Source organism: Cynara cardunculus, unplaced genomic scaffold, assembly GCF_001531365.2.
Source record: "Cynara cardunculus var. scolymus isolate 2C unplaced genomic scaffold, CcrdV1 Un_Scaffold_2857, whole genome shotgun sequence".
In the NCBI taxonomy this organism is placed as follows: Eukaryota; Viridiplantae; Streptophyta; class Magnoliopsida; order Asterales; family Asteraceae; genus Cynara; species Cynara cardunculus.
In genome coordinates, this window is record NW_020201244.1 from 45,926 (window position 1) to 64,603 (window position 18,678).

The 18,678-nt window shown below is 35.1% G+C and overlaps 3 protein-coding genes across 4 annotated transcripts; 1 reads left to right on the forward strand and 2 right to left on the reverse strand.

Moving 5' to 3' along the window:
* Nucleotides 1–1,676: 1,676 nt before the first annotated feature.
* LOC112503309 (transcription factor bHLH74-like) lies at nt 1,677–4,315 on the forward strand. 2 transcript variants are annotated; one of them, XM_025107370.1, is made up of 8 exons: nt 1,677–2,617; nt 2,702–2,896; nt 2,987–3,052; nt 3,123–3,191; nt 3,561–3,632; nt 3,717–3,842; nt 3,919–3,988; nt 4,091–4,315. In XM_025107370.1, the coding sequence occupies exons 1-8, from the start codon at nt 2,186–2,188 to the stop codon at nt 4,114–4,116; spliced, it is 1,056 nt and encodes a 351-aa protein (XP_024963138.1). In that variant the 5' UTR covers nt 1,677–2,185; the 3' UTR covers nt 4,117–4,315. The 2 variants fall into 2 exon arrangements, with proteins under 2 accessions (XP_024963138.1, XP_024963139.1); XM_025107371.1 differs by having other exon boundaries at nt 3,922–3,988.
* A 302-nt stretch (nt 4,316–4,617) lies between these two features.
* On the reverse strand, nt 4,618–7,468 carry LOC112503308 (probable xyloglucan glycosyltransferase 12). The gene is made up of 5 exons (XM_025107369.1): nt 6,734–7,468; nt 6,072–6,380; nt 5,696–5,986; nt 5,503–5,616; nt 4,618–5,404 (listed from the first exon to the last, which is right to left on the reverse strand). Exons 1-5 carry the CDS (start codon nt 7,466–7,468, stop codon nt 4,796–4,798), a joined length of 2,058 nt encoding a protein of 685 aa, XP_024963137.1. The 3' UTR covers nt 4,618–4,795.
* Nucleotides 7,469–11,740: 4,272 nt separating this feature from the next.
* Nucleotides 11,741–18,230, reverse strand: LOC112503310 (amino acid transporter AVT6A-like). Its single transcript, XM_025107372.1, has 5 exons — nt 17,811–18,230; nt 16,894–17,046; nt 13,143–13,346; nt 12,091–12,556; nt 11,741–12,017 (listed from the first exon to the last, which is right to left on the reverse strand). The coding sequence occupies exons 1-5, from the start codon at nt 18,214–18,216 to the stop codon at nt 11,891–11,893; spliced, it is 1,356 nt and encodes a 451-aa protein (XP_024963140.1). The 5' UTR covers nt 18,217–18,230; the 3' UTR covers nt 11,741–11,890.
* Nucleotides 18,231–18,678: the final 448 nt, after the last annotated feature.

Here is an 18,678-nt window from a genome sequence, read left to right on the forward strand (position 1 = left end):
TGACCACATAAGAAAATGAATATTAAGTTCATAACTAATCAAATAATGTCTTAAATAAAATTTTACAAAAATAAATAAGTTAATAAAAGTCATTTGCTTCTATTGAGTTATTTAAGACATTTATTAAAAAAAATTAAACCTAAAATATTTAAAAATTAGAATTAAACAAAATATACCAAAATAGACAAATACTTTTTTCTCTTTAATTTGACACCGATGTTACTATAGTTTTTTTAATCGTATATTAAATGTTTTATTTTTAATACGAGGTTATGCAAGATCACATGTGATTGATTACATAATAATGTTATTATCATACATACAATCACATGTTATGATGTAATCTTGTGCACAAATATACAACAATGTTTTTTTGATTCAAAATACATCGATCATATAGGATCAAAAGTGGTTTTATGTACGATCACATGTGATCATATATATGATACACACAAACATGTCTCTCATATTATACACATTCATATTTGATCATGTATATAATAGACACAAACATGTTTGTCGTAGTATATGATCATATACGAATATTATGATCATGTATAGGATCATATTTCCACTAATTATTCAAAGACACATTATTATTTTTTGAGCAAATAATTACCGGAAACCCTAATCGGTATCACATAGAACCTGTATTCTAGGAATCACATGGGAGAAGGCTTTTCAAAGCTAACTCAACGGCTAAGGTTTGTGGAGGGGTTCAAATCCTTTCCCTGCAAGTTCGAACTTGAATTTATTGTGCATTCCAATCCATCCATCCTAATAAAAATGTAACTTTTACGCAATTGATGGACACAAAAATTTAAGGACTAGAGAGTTTTTTAATATAATGAAATTTAGAAACAACTCAAGATGTATAAATTAGTTAACAGCAAGCAGGGAAGATTACTTTTACTACATCTTTCATGTCACAACTTGGAAACATGAGGTCTAAGTGTAGGGATTTAGATTTCAATATCTAATCTTTTTATCTTTCTTTTTTGTCAAGGATTATATAGAAAAGAAGCTTTGCTTGAACATGAATGATGATAAACTTCATAAATTTTTGTTATAAAAAATAATCATAAGCTACAAGGTCCCACACACACCCTCCCCTGTCTTTCTCTAGACTCTAGCTTGCTTGCTAGCTTGCCCCATCTTTTGTCTTTAATATGTAAAAGTTGGAATTGGATGCTTCTTCAACTGTTTTATGTTTTTGGTCTGCAATTCCCCCTTCGTGCTGTGTTGCTATTGCTATTTGCTATTGCTATTGCTTGTAGAAATGCTATTCCTGATCGACCATTTGATGCTGTTTTCTCTATTAAAAACATCAAATGGGCAAAATCTTTTTACCCATTCTAGTTTCTGCATAATTTTTAAAGAGATTGATTCCTTTTGCCAAAATTTTGTCTTCTAATAAGGGCAAAGTCTTTACTGTGTTTGCCTTTTTTGAATTCAAACCTCTTTTAAAAAAGAATTGCTGATAATCCCATTCTTAAGAATTCCATTCCTCCTTGAAGATTTCTAATGTTGATGCTCATCTTTCATATATATATATATATATATAGGATCAGTCAAGATATACTCTATTTTCTTTCTTTGTTTTTGGGTTAGGGAATCTTGTTTATTTTATTGGGTAAATAAGAAAGGAATCTGCTTTCTTTTTAGGTAATCACAGCGAGCTGTAGCTTAGCAACAACTAGTGTCCATTCTCTTCTACTTTATGCTCTGAAAGGTTAACACTTTCTTGTCTGTTACAAATCACTTTTTTCATCTCCTCCCCCAACACTCATTGATCATGGCATTTTGAAGGTAAGTAGCTAGAGGTGGTGCCATGTTAGATATTATGCCCTGCTATGTTGGATTTCCTTCTTTTCTTTTGTGTCCATGGGATTCTCAAGTAGAGGGGTTTCTTTTGTACTGTAAAGCTGCCATTTTGTTCCTTGTTGAGTGTTGCAAGATATGAGTAACCCTAAGCCTATTTTTGGTCAAACCCCCACTTTTTTAAACTTTACTTGTATTTCTTTCTGTTAATTGTCGAATGGGGGTTTTCTCCTTTGAAGAGTGTGATAGGTATTAGCTTAAGTTTTCGTAGATCCTATACTTGCTTTTTCACTTTTACTTTTTCTTCTTCTTCTTCTTTTCCTCTGCTTGTTGGTTGATTGATAAACAACCACAACAACAACAAATGGCTTCTTCTGAGGACGATAACAATGATAGTGAAATGGGTTTTCAATATAGAGGTGAAATGAGCTCAGGATCCATGTTCAACAACAAGTCTTCCAGTGGGTCTGGTAATCTCTTTGGATCGGGTTGGGATCCACTTGAGAATTTCGGTGGGTCATCGTCAATGGTAGCTGTTCCTCCTAACAGTGAGCTAGCTTACCCAGAGAATCATCAAGTTCAAGTGGGTCTTATTCATCAATACCAATCTGGTTCAGGCATTGCTGCTGGTTCAGGCATTGCTGATTTAGTCCCAAAAGTTGGGTCTTTTGGAAGTGGCAGTTTCTCAGAAATGGTGAATCCCTTTGGCAACCTTAATCCTGAATGTGGGGGTTCTTCATCACCAAATAGCAGAGACAAAAGAAAATCCCCTCATCCTCAATTCAACCCCATTACTGTATGTATCCCTTTACCTCACTGCAGAAAATTAAAAATGTCTGAATGTGTTTTGACAAGTTTGTTGGTTCTTGATTGGTTGTAGAATGGTAAAAGAGAAGAAAGAAATGATGAAAAGAAACAGAGAATTGAAGCCAATTGGAGGGGGAAGCAAATGGGAAAACAAGCAAAAGAGAATTCTACTGATAGTGGAGGAGGAGGTCCTACTAAAGACAACAACTACATTCATGTGAGAGCCAAAAGAGGTCAGGCTACAAACAGTCACAGCCTCGCAGAAAGGGTATAAACAAGTCTTGTCCATGTCCATTATAAACTCTTTTGAATGATCACATTCATAGGGATTTGATTTCATCCATTCCATTCCATTTAGGTTAGGAGAGAAAGGATCAGTGAGAGAATGAAACTGCTTCAAGAACTTGTTCCTGGCTGCAATAAGGTATTATTCTCTTTCAATTCTATCTTTTGTGAGTCTGTTTGTCTGACCAGATGGATTCTGTTTGTTAAAGATCACTGGAAAAGCAGTAATGCTTGATGAGATTATCAACTACGTTCAGTCACTCCAACAACAGGTGGAGGTATGTTAATACTTTCCTTTCCTGCTCCTAAATTAACTATTCAGACCCTTGACTCCCAACTCAAATTTATCATTTCATCCATCTAGTGTGGTTGTAACTCAAATTGTATCATTTCATCCATCTAGTGTACTTGTAACTCAAAACTGTATTTTTAGTGAAATAAATAATTGATACATTCCTTTTGATCAAAACTAAGACCTTAATCTAAGGTGATTGAATCAGAAAAGTTGAAAAAATCTTTGCTTGAATTTGATCAATCATATCTGTCTCTGTGATTTTGCCTGATCAAAGATTTATGATGTTGAAAGTCATTGTCCAGATGAATGAAATGGTGAAGTAATCAATATGTTTTTTTTTTTTTCTGTGCAGTTTTTATCAATGAAACTTGCGACTGTGAACCCAGAATTGAACATTGACATCGAGCGGCTTGTGTTTAAAGATGTAAGTTGTTGGAAACGAAACCATCGTTAATTCTTACTACTTAGTCTTGGTTGGAAATGTAAGAAATGAAAATGTGCATATCAGATGGTTCATTCACGGGGAAGTAGTTCGAATCCAGGTTTTGGATTTTCGTCATCCCATTCTTATCCACATGGGAGCTTGACCGGTATTCCAACTACAACTGCACCATTGCATCCTATCCATCCTCAGGTAACTGGTAGTAATTGTTAAATAAATAAATAAATGTTGGAATGGAATGAAGGCATTTTGTTTCTGTATATGACAGCAGCCTGTATGGGACAATGATCTTCACAGTCTTCTCCAAATGGGATTTGATGCTAATCTTGGACAGAATGGTTTGTAAATGAATGAATAATGATTGAGAATATGTATTAAGAAGGGTAAATGGAGGTGAGAGATTAATGGGATGTGTTTGTGTTTGTGTTTGTGTCTGACAGGAGGAGGAGCAAAGATGGATGTTTAGAGATGCTTTTTGTTTGTAATGATGAGAAAGAAAGAGCATTTGTGTTTTTCTTTTTGTATAGCTAGCAGCAGCAGCAGCAGCAGCTCCTAACTGAGTTTTAGCAGAAGATGAGTGAAGAAGCAGCATGTACATTTAAACAAGAAGAAGTTTTTATGAGTGTTGGATTGTAACTAATGAATGAATTAATATTGGTTGGTTTTGGTTTTGGTTTGGGAATCAACAATTTTCACCTATATTATTCTCAAATGTCTTGTTTCATACTTCAATTAATCAAATGAAACTAACTGATGCTCAACAATATCATCCTAACAAACAATGCTTTTTTCCTTTCCTTTTCATTTCTTCTACTTTGGTCACTCAACAGTCAACACAACCATGATAAGTCCATTTTTCCTCCATGATGCTAGCTTTGTTTATATCATTACCAAATTCTTACTTTATACAAACTGTGCTCAACCTTTTATAAACTCAGAACCTTGATCATAAATATAATCAGGAATAGAGTAAAAGAAATTAAATTAAGCTGCTAAATAATATACATCAAGATTCAGCTAATAAACGTGGAACCCCACTTGGTACAAAAGAATTGCCCAAAACAAACAAAAGAATCCCAGAATACAAAGTTGTTACAGTTCAAATTCTGGGTTCAACAATATCTACTCAAATTAATTTTGATTAATTAATTAGCAATCTGCTCACCGATCAAATCGAACCCAACCAGTAAAAACGACAATCCTTGAAACAGCAAGAAGTAGAAATGGATTCCCTGAGCAGATAGAAGACTTCTAGCTGAAGCTGTTAACAGAAGAAAAGCCAGCATCAATTCCTTTCTATATATCCTATTATGCTTCTTCTTCCTCTCTTCCTCTTTCTCTTTCTCTTTCACCTCTTCTACCAACTCACCCTCTCCCTTTTCTTCTTCTTTCTCAATTAACACTGCTAGATCACCTTCAGAGGACCGTCCAGATTTCTTGGTCACCACCCACTCGTATGCACTTCCTAGTTGGAAAAGCCCTGATATCATCGCGTTGAATTTCGTTACAGACATTGTGTTTTCAAACAGGAGGTAAGGGACAATAAAGGGAAAAGATTTTGGAGATGGGAGGATGTTCAGAAACGACATGGTGGCAGGGATGTAGCAAACAACCCATGCTGGAAGAGTAGCCTCCGGCACAAACATCGTCATTGGGAGAATTATGCAAAACAAAGTGAAGGAGTAAAATGGTAGGATCAGTTTTCTTAGCAGAAAGAATAGAAATATCAAGTTTGCTTTCTTCCAAATGCTAATCTGCATACCGTTCAACAACAAAGTCAAATTGTAAAAATCTGAATAATTCCAAGAGTTTGCTTCAAAAAATCAATCCAAGACTCTAGTAAAAATGGTACCTTTGATTTGATGATATCCGGCAAGCAGAGCCTAAACAACTGCATTGGCCCAGAATGCCATCTATGTTGTTGCTTCCTGTAAGCTTCATATGATTCAGGCAATTCACACTGGCACTGAAAAAAAAAATCAACAGTTTAAAGATTAAAACAAACTCAATCTCAATAAAGAATGAGCCAAATCTTTTTCAAGTACCTCAACATCATTTAGAAATATCATCTTCCATCCATGAAGATGGGCTCTAACAGCAATATCCATGTCCTCCACCGTCGTCCTCTCCAACCATCCTCCACAATCCTCCAAAGTCTTAATCCTCCAAACTCCGGCAGTCCCATTGAATCCAAAAAAATTCAAGAAAATCCCATTAACTTGCTGTTCCACCTCAAAATGGAAAGCTAAGTTAACATGTTGCAATCTTGTTAACAGATTCTCATCCCTGTTTACAAATGACCACCTTGCTTGTACCAATCCCAGTTCCTCATTATCCTACAAATTACCATCATATTCTTACTTGATTCAGATTACAAATTAAACAAACAAACAAACATCGATAGATAAAAAGAGCAGGTACCTTAAAATGGGGAACTGTTTTTCTGAGGAAGTCGGGATTGGGTTGGAAATCAGCATCAAAGATGGCGACAAATTCATAATCTTTAACGTAACTACAATTCATAGCAGACTTGAGATTACCAGCTTTATACCCCTCCCTATTCACTCGGTGCCTGTAAACAATATTCACACCTTCGTGTTTCCATTTATGAACCTCCTCTCTGATCAAAGATTGCGTTGTTGGGTCATCAGAATCATCCAAAACTTGAATTAAAATCTTTGATTTTGGCCACTTTAAATTACACACCGCCCCAATTGATTGCTGATACACCTGGTTATGTTTGATTCACAAGGTAAAATGTTAGTTCAACTTCAAGTATTTGAACCCTATCATAACATATCCAAGATTTCTACACAAACAGAAACAAATTACTCGAAATTCAAAAAACTTGTTCAGAACCCAATACAGAATAGTCGTATTTACATACATATGAAAGCAAAATCACCAAATGCTACTATGAAGTTTGAAAGAATGTTAGAAGATTTAAGCTTCTAAGCAAATTCAAACTTTTATAGATACAAATCTCACAATAATGTTAAAAACCCCGTATTTGAAAATACAATTGGACATTTTTACAGAAATTAACAAGCGGGTACCTAAAAATTATGAAAAGAAAAACTCACCTCTTTTTCGTTACACATGGGGATCTGGACAAGAACCATAGGAAAAAACCCATCACCATCACCGGATTCAAGATCGGGTAGGGTTTGTTTGGCGAGGGGTTTGATCTTCTTGAAACGAATCCAAAAACAACCCAAACAGAGCACTAATCTATCCAAACTCTGTATGAGGAAGAGATAGATACAAGCATTTGCTAACGACTGGAGCGGAGGAGCAAGATATTCGACCCGAATCACAACCCATCTCGAATATATTGAATCAAAGAAACCCTTGAACGCAAATGGGTTTGTTAATGTATACAAATATTGTAAATGTAGATCCGGAGCTCCGAAATGCCAACCTTTAAAATAGGCAGCTAGCTCAAACCCTAGTAGTAAAATGGAAAGCCAAAGGAAGACCTTTATACAAGAATAAAAACGTGTAGAAGTAGGAAGAGTGTCGGTGCGACCGGAGGAGAGACGGCGGCGGACGGCAGAGGCGAGGAAGAATGTAGCTGGGGCAATGGAGGTGATACAGCCAGCGGCGCGGTGGGCTTTGAGGAGGAGGACCCACGTGAGCTGCTTAGCGTTCTTGTTACGGCCTTTGACGTCTGACGAAACGCCGTCGTTCAAGAAATCGTCCTCAGATGGGGCTTCAAGCTCCACCATTGACCAGTTGTTAGGGTTCTCCATCTTGACGACCACGGGAGTCCCCCTGTGTGTCTCTTTCCTCCACCAATCAAAGGAGGTGGGCGACATGTTTGTTTGTGAGATTTATGATCTATAGAGAAATGGAATGAAATTAAGACGATGATGATGGATCAAATAATAAAGATAGATTGCAGCATTGTGTTCCAAGAGATGAGGGATGTTTTCATGTCTGTGTTTGGAGAGAGAGAGTGAGGGAGTAGTAGTACAAGAAGACTATAAAGTTGGAAGAAAGAAGAAGATGAGAACAAAGGGGCTCCTTCATTTCATTTACAGCTTGCATTACAAACTGTAAATTGAAATTGGAAAACACTAAATTACAGATTTGGTCCCTGATCTATGATAAATAAAAATTATGTGTAGAGTTATATTGCGTTTATGATGGATTTGGTCCCAATGGTATTAGTTTGTTACGGTCATGGTTTCTTTGATTAACACTGTTACAAAAGTTATGCTTAACTCAATTAACTAAGGAAACTTCAGGGCCGCCTTCCCTTTTGACAATGGTTTTTTTGCTTGATCAACAACCTAAATCATCTTGCTTTCTTGGTTCATTTATAATTTTGGGTGTTGGTGTTGGTGTTGATGTTGATGTGGAGAAGATGAACGTTCGTTGCATAGAATATAAAAACAACTGAAATGGGGTTGTAGTTAAGAAGGATAATAGATGGTCATTTGGTTGAGGGACCATAACTGTAACAATTTGAAAATGGCAAGGAGCAAATCCATAATAAATATGATTTAGGGGGCCAAACTGATAATCGGCGGTGAATTGAAAAAAGAAAAGGGAGAGAGACGTGATGGCGATGATTATAATTTATAAATGAGAAAAATTCAAAGTAAATATGTTGATTCGAAAACAAAATCATGCATGTAAAATCTCTTCTTTGTTTTCCTTTTAAACAGAAATTAACGAGTCCTATTTTTCAAGATTAAATATAATATAATATATTATTATTTGTTATTTTTTAAATACACTAACAATAAAAAAAGAAGAAGGATACATTATTGTTTTAAAGTAAGCGAAATAAGACAAGCGGTGGCCCAAATCAAATGTAACCTTCACCTTCACCTTCACCTTCACCTTCACCTTCACCTTCACCTTCACCTTCACCTTGGTTCTTTTAATAATATTCAGTATCACCCCTTGTACATTTTGAGACTCCGCACCATTGCCTTTGTCCTTTGTCCTTTCGGATTTCGGTGCCTTTCAACCCCACTCTATCTTTATATATGTCTCAGTATATGCTACCATATCATGGCTAATATATTAAAGACTAAACATGATTTTTGTCCCTCTCCTTTGTAGTTTATAATGATTTCCGTCCTTCATCTTTAAAAATTGCTTTTTTCGTTGTCGTGCTTTCCTTTTTGTACCACTCCGGCACTCCGATCTCGATGTTCAACCTTGTTCTCAAATTCTACTCCGAGGACCAAACCACATGGTACGAAGCTTTCAAGGTCTGATTTATCTGATGATTATAATGAGGAAGAAACCATAGGGACAATCTCTCGAGAACTAATGGACATGGATCTCGTCCAACACGTACGGATCCCCATCTCCCAATTCCCCTATGACAACAAACGCTTCCCCCTCCCCTCTATAGCGACCACGGGCACATGGCTAGCAGATCCAACTTGCAACCAACCACCGGATACGTGCCTATGCAATCATGGGGTGTAACCGCCATGGGACGTTGAATCCATTGACACCGACCACCATTAAGATCTTAAACTAATCTTCTATGAACAACCGTATGAGTTCTATTCGATTTTATGTTGATTTTAGGTTTTTTATTTACATTCATTCAAAGTTTCGATTTCGATTTACATTGATGGTTTCAATTGTGATTAACATTGATAGCTTCGATTTCAATATACATTCGATTTCCATTTCCATTTTGTTCAGTTGGGGAGCGGTAGTTGGGCAGTGGTGATGTGGATTTAGGTTTTATTCATATTGATTCAAAAGCTTCGATTTAATATGGTATTTCCGTTTGATTTATCTAGAACACTTAACCTCATTCAGAAGCTTCAGACCTAAAATGGGTATGCTTTTGATTTATGTTTAATTTTTGAATCTATGATACAGTATGCTCTTGATAGATGAGATAAAAATATTCAATTTTCAAGTTTTTAGAGATGGTTTGGGTTTGGGTTTGCTTTTCAAGTTTTTGAAGATGAGTTTGGGGTTGAGTTTCAAGTTCCATGTTTATGGAAATGGTTTCAAGATTCTGAAAACGGATTACAAGCTTCTAAAAATGGTTTGTAAGTTTCAAGCTTCTGAAAATGATTTGGATTTCTTAATGGTGCATCGGAGAAGGAGAGGCGAGGGAAGCCAATAAGTCGACGATGGAATCTTGGAGAAGGAAAGCATAGGGGGTGGTCCGGTGGATTGAGTGGTTGTATATGTTTGTACCTAAGAGATTTGTTTAATAAAAATTAAAAGAAAAACTAAAAAGGTAAAAGGACAAAATTACCCATAACTTAAACCTTTTTTTTTTTTCTCAATAAAGTTAGTCTTAAAAACGAAAAGCGAAAGGAATTGCAAACCATAATGACCAAAAAATCATTTTTTAAAGAACATGGACAAAAATAGTTATAAACAACAAAAGAGAAGGACAAAAACCGTAGTTTGCTATATATTAAAATGTAAAAAGAAAACAAGGAATTAAAAGTAGCTAGTATTTGGTGAAATAGAAGTGAAGGGTTGGCTTAGGGATAGAAAATGCAATAAATAAAGTGAAAAAATGTTTGAAATAAAGAGAGGGGAAGGGAATACAAGTGTCCTTGGGATGTAGGTGGGTTTTTAATTACGTCACGTGAATATCAATTGTTAAATAAATAATTTGGATTGAAATTAATTAAATATAGAAGATAGCTATGTAGGTGGTTTAATTATTTATTTATTTATTTATTTTAAAAAAAACCAACCTTTTAATAATTTAAAATGTGAAGTTTTAATGATTTTTTTATTTAAAAAAACAATTCAAAAATTTAAATCAATAAAAATAAGAAAATTTAATAATAATAATTTTTTCATTCAAAAAATAGTTTTAAGACGGTTTTTGAAAACTCATAAGAATTTGATAGATAAATACATAAAATAGAAGAGGAAATGAAGGTACGAGAAGTAACTCAGGTTTTAATGTTTATATATATATATATTTTGAAATGTAATGATAAGAAGAAAAGGGAATTAGAACCGCTTGAGGTATAAATATGGAGTGACATGTGTCATGTGGTGGCACTATCATTCTTCCACGTAATTTCTAATTTATTATTATTATTTTAAATAATTATAACATGTAAATATACGATATTATAAAAGAGGGTGTTTGTTAAGTTGAAAATTAATTTATATAAATATAAATATAAATGGTTAATAATTAATTCCTAATTGCAACATAATGAACCACTACCTTAATCATTTAGTTTTTAATGATTAGTTAACAAGTCATTGTCATGATGGACTTAGTTTATATTACATTACATTCAATTCAAATACAAGTAACTTTAATCCTTGGTGTTCGGTCATTAATTATATTTTAATCTCACTTTTTTGGACGTATATATCTACCCTCTGCCTTTTACAATTTTCTTTTTCTTTTTCTTTATATCTTTGTTTTATGAAACCAATATTATAGAGGCTATATTTCATATGTAATAATGTCTATTTATATAATCAATACAACTAAATTAATTAAAATATTTATAAAAGTAACAAAAGTTCGTTTATTATAAATATTTATAAAAATAATTCGAGTTCATTAATTATGATCAATATTTTATAGTAAAAAACAATCAAAACTTTTATAAAATCATATATTCATTAAATTAAATGAACGGTTAAGATTGAGTTGTATTGATTGTACATGTTAAAATATTATATAATAACTTACCTTTCTCTCTTTATATTTTATATATATATATACATATATATATATATATATATATATATATATATATATATATTATTTTGTCTTGTTTTAAAAAAACATAAACATGTGGGGTAATAATGATAATAATATGCTCTCTTTACTAAATGTTATTAATGTTTATATGGGTGAGGGTGAGTTGAATAAAATTCATGGGAGTTTAGTTTGAATGTGAAACAAACAAATTGGCTCCCAATTTACTTTTAACCACAAGGATAGTAACTGATTAGTTTGAACTTGGCTCCAAAGATTAAAAGTACCAGGAGGTACCAGGTTCAAATCTTGGCTATCTGCAAAGCAAATGGTTGCCCTGGGATTAGTCGATTTGCATAGCGGATTGGATATCCAGGTTAATAAAAAAAAGTTACACTCATAACTAATCTATTATTTCTTTTGGAAAAATATCATTTTGCTACAAGTGGAACAAAATTTCATATCCACCACCACCAATTAATTATACCTTCACTTGATAAGCAAAAGCAAAGCAGCCTCCATTCATCACAACTTATCTACACTTCTAGATTGCATTCTTTTCTTATGAATGAATCAAGAAGCAGCTGTAAATGTCACTGCAGATTGCCACCATGCTTGATGATACAGCTAATATTAACATCACCCATGACACTCTCCTGTCCTTTTTTGTTGCAATTCCATGACTGTCCCTGCAATCCATACTCATTACATACAAACCCAAACCTAACTAACTTATATGCAACTTTACACAAGTTTACATACCTTAGGGCAACAGCAGCCGGAAATATGAAACCAACCGACACAGTCGCTGTCGCACCCGTAAACTGGAAGGCATCCCAAATGCTCGGTACAAAATTTGCTCCAACATAAATCAAACTCATCACAAAGCTTGTTACCATCAAGAATCTTCTATTATCAAAACCAATAGGGATTGCATAAGGGAAAAAAAGCCCATCCAGGTTGAGGCGCAGCGAGAAGAACACAATCGGGAAAACAAGCATCAGATGGAGGCAGTAGCTTATCCTAACCACATCATTAATCAGTGAGCTGTATGGGATTCCAAGATCACCATCAAAATTCCCAAGTACATCATCCTGGGTATGATCACCAAAGAGTAGAAATCCGAAAAAGCTGGTTGCTACATACACTGTGGAACACAATAAGATTGATTGCCGAACTATATACTTCATCTGGGTAGGATCTCTTAACTCATTGTCGATTGGGTGAACTGTCATAAATATGCAATCAAATAAGCTCAATCAACGTTCCTTCAGAACTTCAGTCAACAATATAGATGAAAAGAAACAGCATAAGAAAGACTCGTATTGCAAGAAATATGTTCGCATATCACAAAAAGTTGAATAAGAGATGTTGAATGCACAAATGTCCGCTAAAACAAGCAGAAATCAAATCTCAAACCAGGTTTCTCATTCTCGATGGTAAGCACGAATTGTGCTAAAAGATGATTCACATCTTCTTTATTGTATATTGTTTAAACGGAAAAAAAAAGATACATGATAATGATCAGAAGAGATATTCGTAATGCACTTCACCCCAGAAAAAAGAGTCCGCTTTTGAATTTGCAGATTCATTTTGGGATGGATGGAGGACTACATACTGACACAAACATACACAAGTAACATAATGCGCCTTCCAAGCAATGAAATGAACAGCTCTAAATGAAATAATTGCTTCTACAACTTATGAGCCATGTCTAATGATACAGCATCAGATACACGGGTATGCATGCAAAATCTCAGTACTAAACAAATAAAGCAAAAAATAATCTGAAAAGTTTTGGAGCTCCATCTTACCATTGTGATGGCAGATAAAGGCAGTAACCAGTATGGGAACAGTAGTGAAAAGCTTCCAGAATGATGCCTGATCAACAAGCTCAGGCTGCAAACGTGGCATTACAATACTTCCATTGATTAATTTAGTTACAGTTACTCCAGCTGTGATCACCACAAAAACAACTGCTAAACCCACCGACAAGGCTGATGTGTATCTTAATGAATCTAGCACCATTTGTTAAACAAAAGAAAGATGAGCACATGTCAGATTATGATATATTTTAAACATAAAAAGACAAGTAAAGGATGCATGCAGCAAATGATCCAGAACTTAAGCAAGTCATTGTTATAAAAGCTAAAACTTAACGGATAGAGTGAAAAACAAATGGTAGAACTATTATAATGGATGTCTTTTTGTTCTAATTTGCACTTCTCACCTAGGCATCACAAGCAATAAGCATGTCTCAAATGCTGTTGCTAAGTGGAATTCATGGTAGCTAGATGGATGTGTGGAATATTGTGGATGTCAAATCTATATGAAACAAAAATCCAGTTTCTTTTAACAAGTGACGTGCAATCCTTTGCATATCGGCATCACATTGGATATCAATCCAATTATTGATTTTTTATTTAATCGCTGTAGTAAGTTGGGATCTGAGTACAGGTATTCTTAAGTATTTCACGGGAACAGTTAGAAGCATGGTCGGGGTGGCAAGGCTTGTCAACCACACACCTTCATCCTTGCTTGAGACAAGCTATGTAATGACAACATATCATGGAACGGTAGGATGGTAGTGAACGTACTATGGTTTATGGGGAAAGTTGCACGCACTATGGTCAACTTTTCACAAAACTTTTTCTTGCAGTTGTTAGTCTTACTTTTCGTGAAACTTTTTCGCAAGCCGGGGGGTTCTTTATAGAAACAACCTCTTTACGTGGTTGACATCTTACCCTTCCCAGATCCCACTTCGCCTGGGATTTACTGGGTTTGGTTCTTTTTGTTACTTTAACAAAAGAGAACATGTACGTAGATGAGTGTAGCAAAAATGTTGGTGCTGAGGTGGATGTTTGGCCACACACCAAGGGATATTATTAGAAACAATGATATGCTGAAGATTGCGGTGCCAATGCTAGAGGAGAAAAAAAGGCGAGGAACTCTGTGAGACAACAACATTTTAGACTTCTAGTGCCCAAGTAAAAGATAAGACTTGTACAACAAGAAGTTCATTAACAGAAACCGAAATCAGCAAGGTTTTGACATTCAGAGAAGTAATAACGGAGATTCAGTGGATGGAATGTACCAATGAGGTTGGCCTTAGATAGAAGTTCTTAAAAGGATGCTCCTTTTGTCTCTGAACGGGAGGGGATTAATCTCTTTAAGATTTCCATTGGTTTCAATTTTACCCTATCCCAACTAGTTTCCAACAAATGCCGATTCGATGTTAATAAGGTTCATTAACATTGCAATTTCTAAAATCTGAAAGGGCAAAACATACTTTTCAAGAGAAAATCGACCTTTTAACATTGAAGTTTTGATTTTTATAGTATCTTTCTGTATTGCAATAGGATGTAAATTTCCTTAAGATGTAGAACATTGAAGAAAATGATTACATTTGATGTCATTCAGGTAGATAGCACCAGCAGATTAGGTAGAAACACTACTTAATAGAACTATTTTTTAGCTAAGATTTACTACAGAGCCCAAGTGATTCAACAATTAGATTATTGGAGTTTTGTGTGTTTGACCAACGATTTCTCTTTTTAACTAAGGTATTCTTCAGGGAGCAGTGTAGACCAATTAATGCCCCCCCCCCCCCCCCAAATGGGTGTTCTTCTCATGTTCACCCTTACAGTATTACTTCGCTATCAGTCATCCAGAACTATTAAAATTGTCAAAGTCTTCTATAGCTGTTTAGTTAAAGAAAGAATTGATTTTGGCACAAACCATCTAGTTTCCTCTCTTTGCTGCAGGACACGCTTTCTTTCAAAATTCATAGACTATGCACGCTTTCTTTACATTGCTGCAGCATAACTAACTATTGCTGTCATCCAAATTCTCTTGTTTCCGTGTCAATCTTACAAAGGATGCTCTCTAAAGAAACGAACTCTAAATATCTTTCTCGATCTCTTAAGGAATTTTGAATTCCATATTGATTATATGTTTTAGAAAATAAATCAAGGCAATAAAGCGGGAAGGTCTTTGTAGAATAAATGAAAGCGAACCTAGCCTGCTCCCAGAAGAAGAGCATCAAACAAGTTTCTAAATTCGAATGTTCTTCCAACAGTGACTTGCAAGTTATCTTCTCCTTTTCCAACTACTCTTGCCACAATTTTGTTAGCTAAAACTAATCATGTTACCATACAAACTTCTGGATGCCTGCAGGTAAGGTAAGCTTGTCGACCATCAAACTTAGCATTTGCGTGTGCCCTGGTGTCATGAATTTAACATGATCTTATCTAACCAGAAAACAATTGCTATCAATCTACTTGGCTTTATTTTAAGTCTACAACTACTTCCGGGAGTTCACTGTCTTTCCAATTCTGCCCATAAAAAGGATTCAAGGCTTTTTCCTTTAATGATGACTTTAATGGATCTAAGGGCAACCAGTAGCCTGTTATTCCATGATTAGAGAGCTCCTTACTCCCAATGATATTTCTAATGTGCCAAGGCATTAACAAAATAAATTAATCAGTTTCATTCAAGACCCTACAACTATCTATGAAATCTTGGGTGCAATTAAAGATGACCACCAAACATACCACCATACCTTCTCTCATAACTGTCATCATGGACAAGTTAAATAGAACAACCATATATAAAGGCATCATCTGATCATGATTAAGATGCTCAGCACCAATGGAAACATAAGTTCTCTCACCCTTTTATGATGGCTCTCAATGACTTCTCTACCACCTGAAGCAAATGTAGCTAGCTCACAAGTTCCCAACCAAAGACTCTCATATTAACTTGCTTCTTCTCACACGTGTCATAATCTGTAGGTCATCATCCTCGATGAAACACTTGGTTGAATAAACTCAAAGGTTGAACTACAATCATTCAGCAACCACACTCCTAAAAATGACTAGTTCAAAATATATTTTACCTACTCCTGTTTCGAAATAAGGCATTATTGAATCATGAGGAAGAAGGAAGAAGAAGCTGACCTAACTTCACTAGTTTTCAAGCTTACAATTGACATAAAAGCCCAACATAAAATCCGAAATACTTTATTGATATCCATCATTCGTCTCAATCTTTTCTAGACAACTCCATTGTGTTATCTATTAGACCTAGTCCAAAGCTAAATCAATAAAGGAAATGGCACAGCCTAAACATCCAAAATCTGAGACCTGTTGCCGGTTTGATTAAGTAGCTTTTTACATTGTAATTTGAGGCATCAACTCTAACCATGTGCAGAAACCACTTTCTCTTATCTGACATCAATCAACAGAACATCACAAACCGGTCATTTTTACTTACAGAAGAGAAGTGTTTATTAATTACCATTAAGGTGTTGCTTTGCCTAGTGTTCACACAAAAAGAAACAAAAAAATCTCCAAGTTCATGAAATATCATAATTTTATCGATAGTGAGGCACTCTGATACAGGTACAGCCAATTTGATTGCATGCAATTACCTATCATAATCAAAGACTACATATTCTAATGGCTCTCCTTTGTTGCAGTGGAACATAGAAAATAAGAGTGAGCATGCATGTGTTCAGGTAATGGGTGTGTCCATGTGAGTGAGTAAAGAGTAGGCAAAACTCACCTACACGTTTGAAGGATATCAAAGGACAGAAAACAAGGAGGGTTGTTAGAAGCAGCAATACAGAACGTGTGGTCCACCAATGATGACCGAACCATTCTTGCATAACTCCTAAATGGTGTTCCCCCTCTGACCATGTTCCAGATAGCACATCACCTGTCAACAAGAGTCAGGACCTTTTAAATCACAAAAGTTTTACGTCAAATGCTAAGATGAGTACTCCCTCCCAAGAAAGTTCCTCATCTATTCCTTTAATCTTCCTAATCACTTATTATCCCTCTTAAATTTTCATAAATGTGAAAAGTTGCAGTGTGCAGGGGCATAACATTAATGATTCCCTGTGTTTTTCGATTGAAGCAAGTCAACCATTGATCTATTAAACTGGGCCACTTCTTCCCATTATAATTGTCACCAAAAAATGCCACTTGTAAATTTGCTCTATTTTTTAGGAAGAAAGGAATATGCATATCAAAGTTAGTTCCGACCCCCTGTAGAGGACGTGTTGGTGGTGTCCAAATCTATTTACATGACTCGTACATGTAAAATGTTTTATATTTAAACATCACATGATACATTGATTTGACAAAGGGTATACCATTTTTGTAAAATACAGAATAAATGAGCTAGATTAATCCTCATGAGATTCATGACATAAATGATTAAGCGTTTAATTTTTCATAAAGTAATGAAATCGAATTGATTTTGAAGATACTTCTCCAAAGAACACAAACAAGAGAATAGAGAGAAATTAATAGCTCGACTCATGTGCCGTAGTGTCTGGCAACATGAAAACCTAATTTTGTAGATCAATTTGGCAAACAAACTTGCATTTCGGTAGATTGATGGACGACAGGAAACAAATTCAGAAAATTTGCAAAAACGGTTACGTAAATTAAGGCAATGAAATCGTTGGTCAGTACCAATGATGATCATGTAGACGACGAGCAAGCCGGCATTATTAACGACAATGCCGACCTGTAACAGCGTTCTTCCGGCACCACCAAACGCGTCTCCAACAAGGCCGGAGTATGAGTTGGACTTAGATGCTCTACTGAACCTAAGTATCATATCGATCGAAGATTCCGTCAAGATGCCGACCAAAAGTATAACAATGAGACCAGGAATCACTCCTAACTGCTTGAGAGTTGCTGGGAGGGCCATGATTCCAGCACCGACGATCGTGGTTGACAGGTTGAAGACGGCTCCGGAGAAGGAGGCGCCGGAGAAAGTGGATTCCGGAGATTGTCCGGTGTTATGAAGATTGTGAGGGAGGAGAGGAGTAGACCTAAGGATCCGGCGGTGCTTCCGGTCTCCGGCGAAAGGCATTTTGTTGAATCTGTGTGGAAGAAGCAATGACACGGTGGATTGATGTAGCATCGTTGTGTGGAGCCGTTACCTGTCATAAATATGTAATATTTGCATGTTGTAAAACTTACTTTTATTGATTTTCTTTTCCTATATTTTAATCAAATTAACTATGACTTTTTTTATATATTTAAATGTCAATATCTGTATCACTTAAAAACATGTATTAACATGTGTCATCATTAAATTTAAGTGTCTTGAAAAAAAAATCCAAAAATAAACATATATTGAATATATTATAAGATGGCATCTGATTAAAAACACTCAAATTTATTTTAAGATGAAAATATAAGAATTAATTTCATTAGGGTTAAATCAAAACAAGGCTGGCATTGTGTTTTTGGCTATATTGTATCAAAACAAAATCAACATTTGTATTAATAAACCCAATTTTATTTAAGATTTATAAACAGTTTTAAGGTC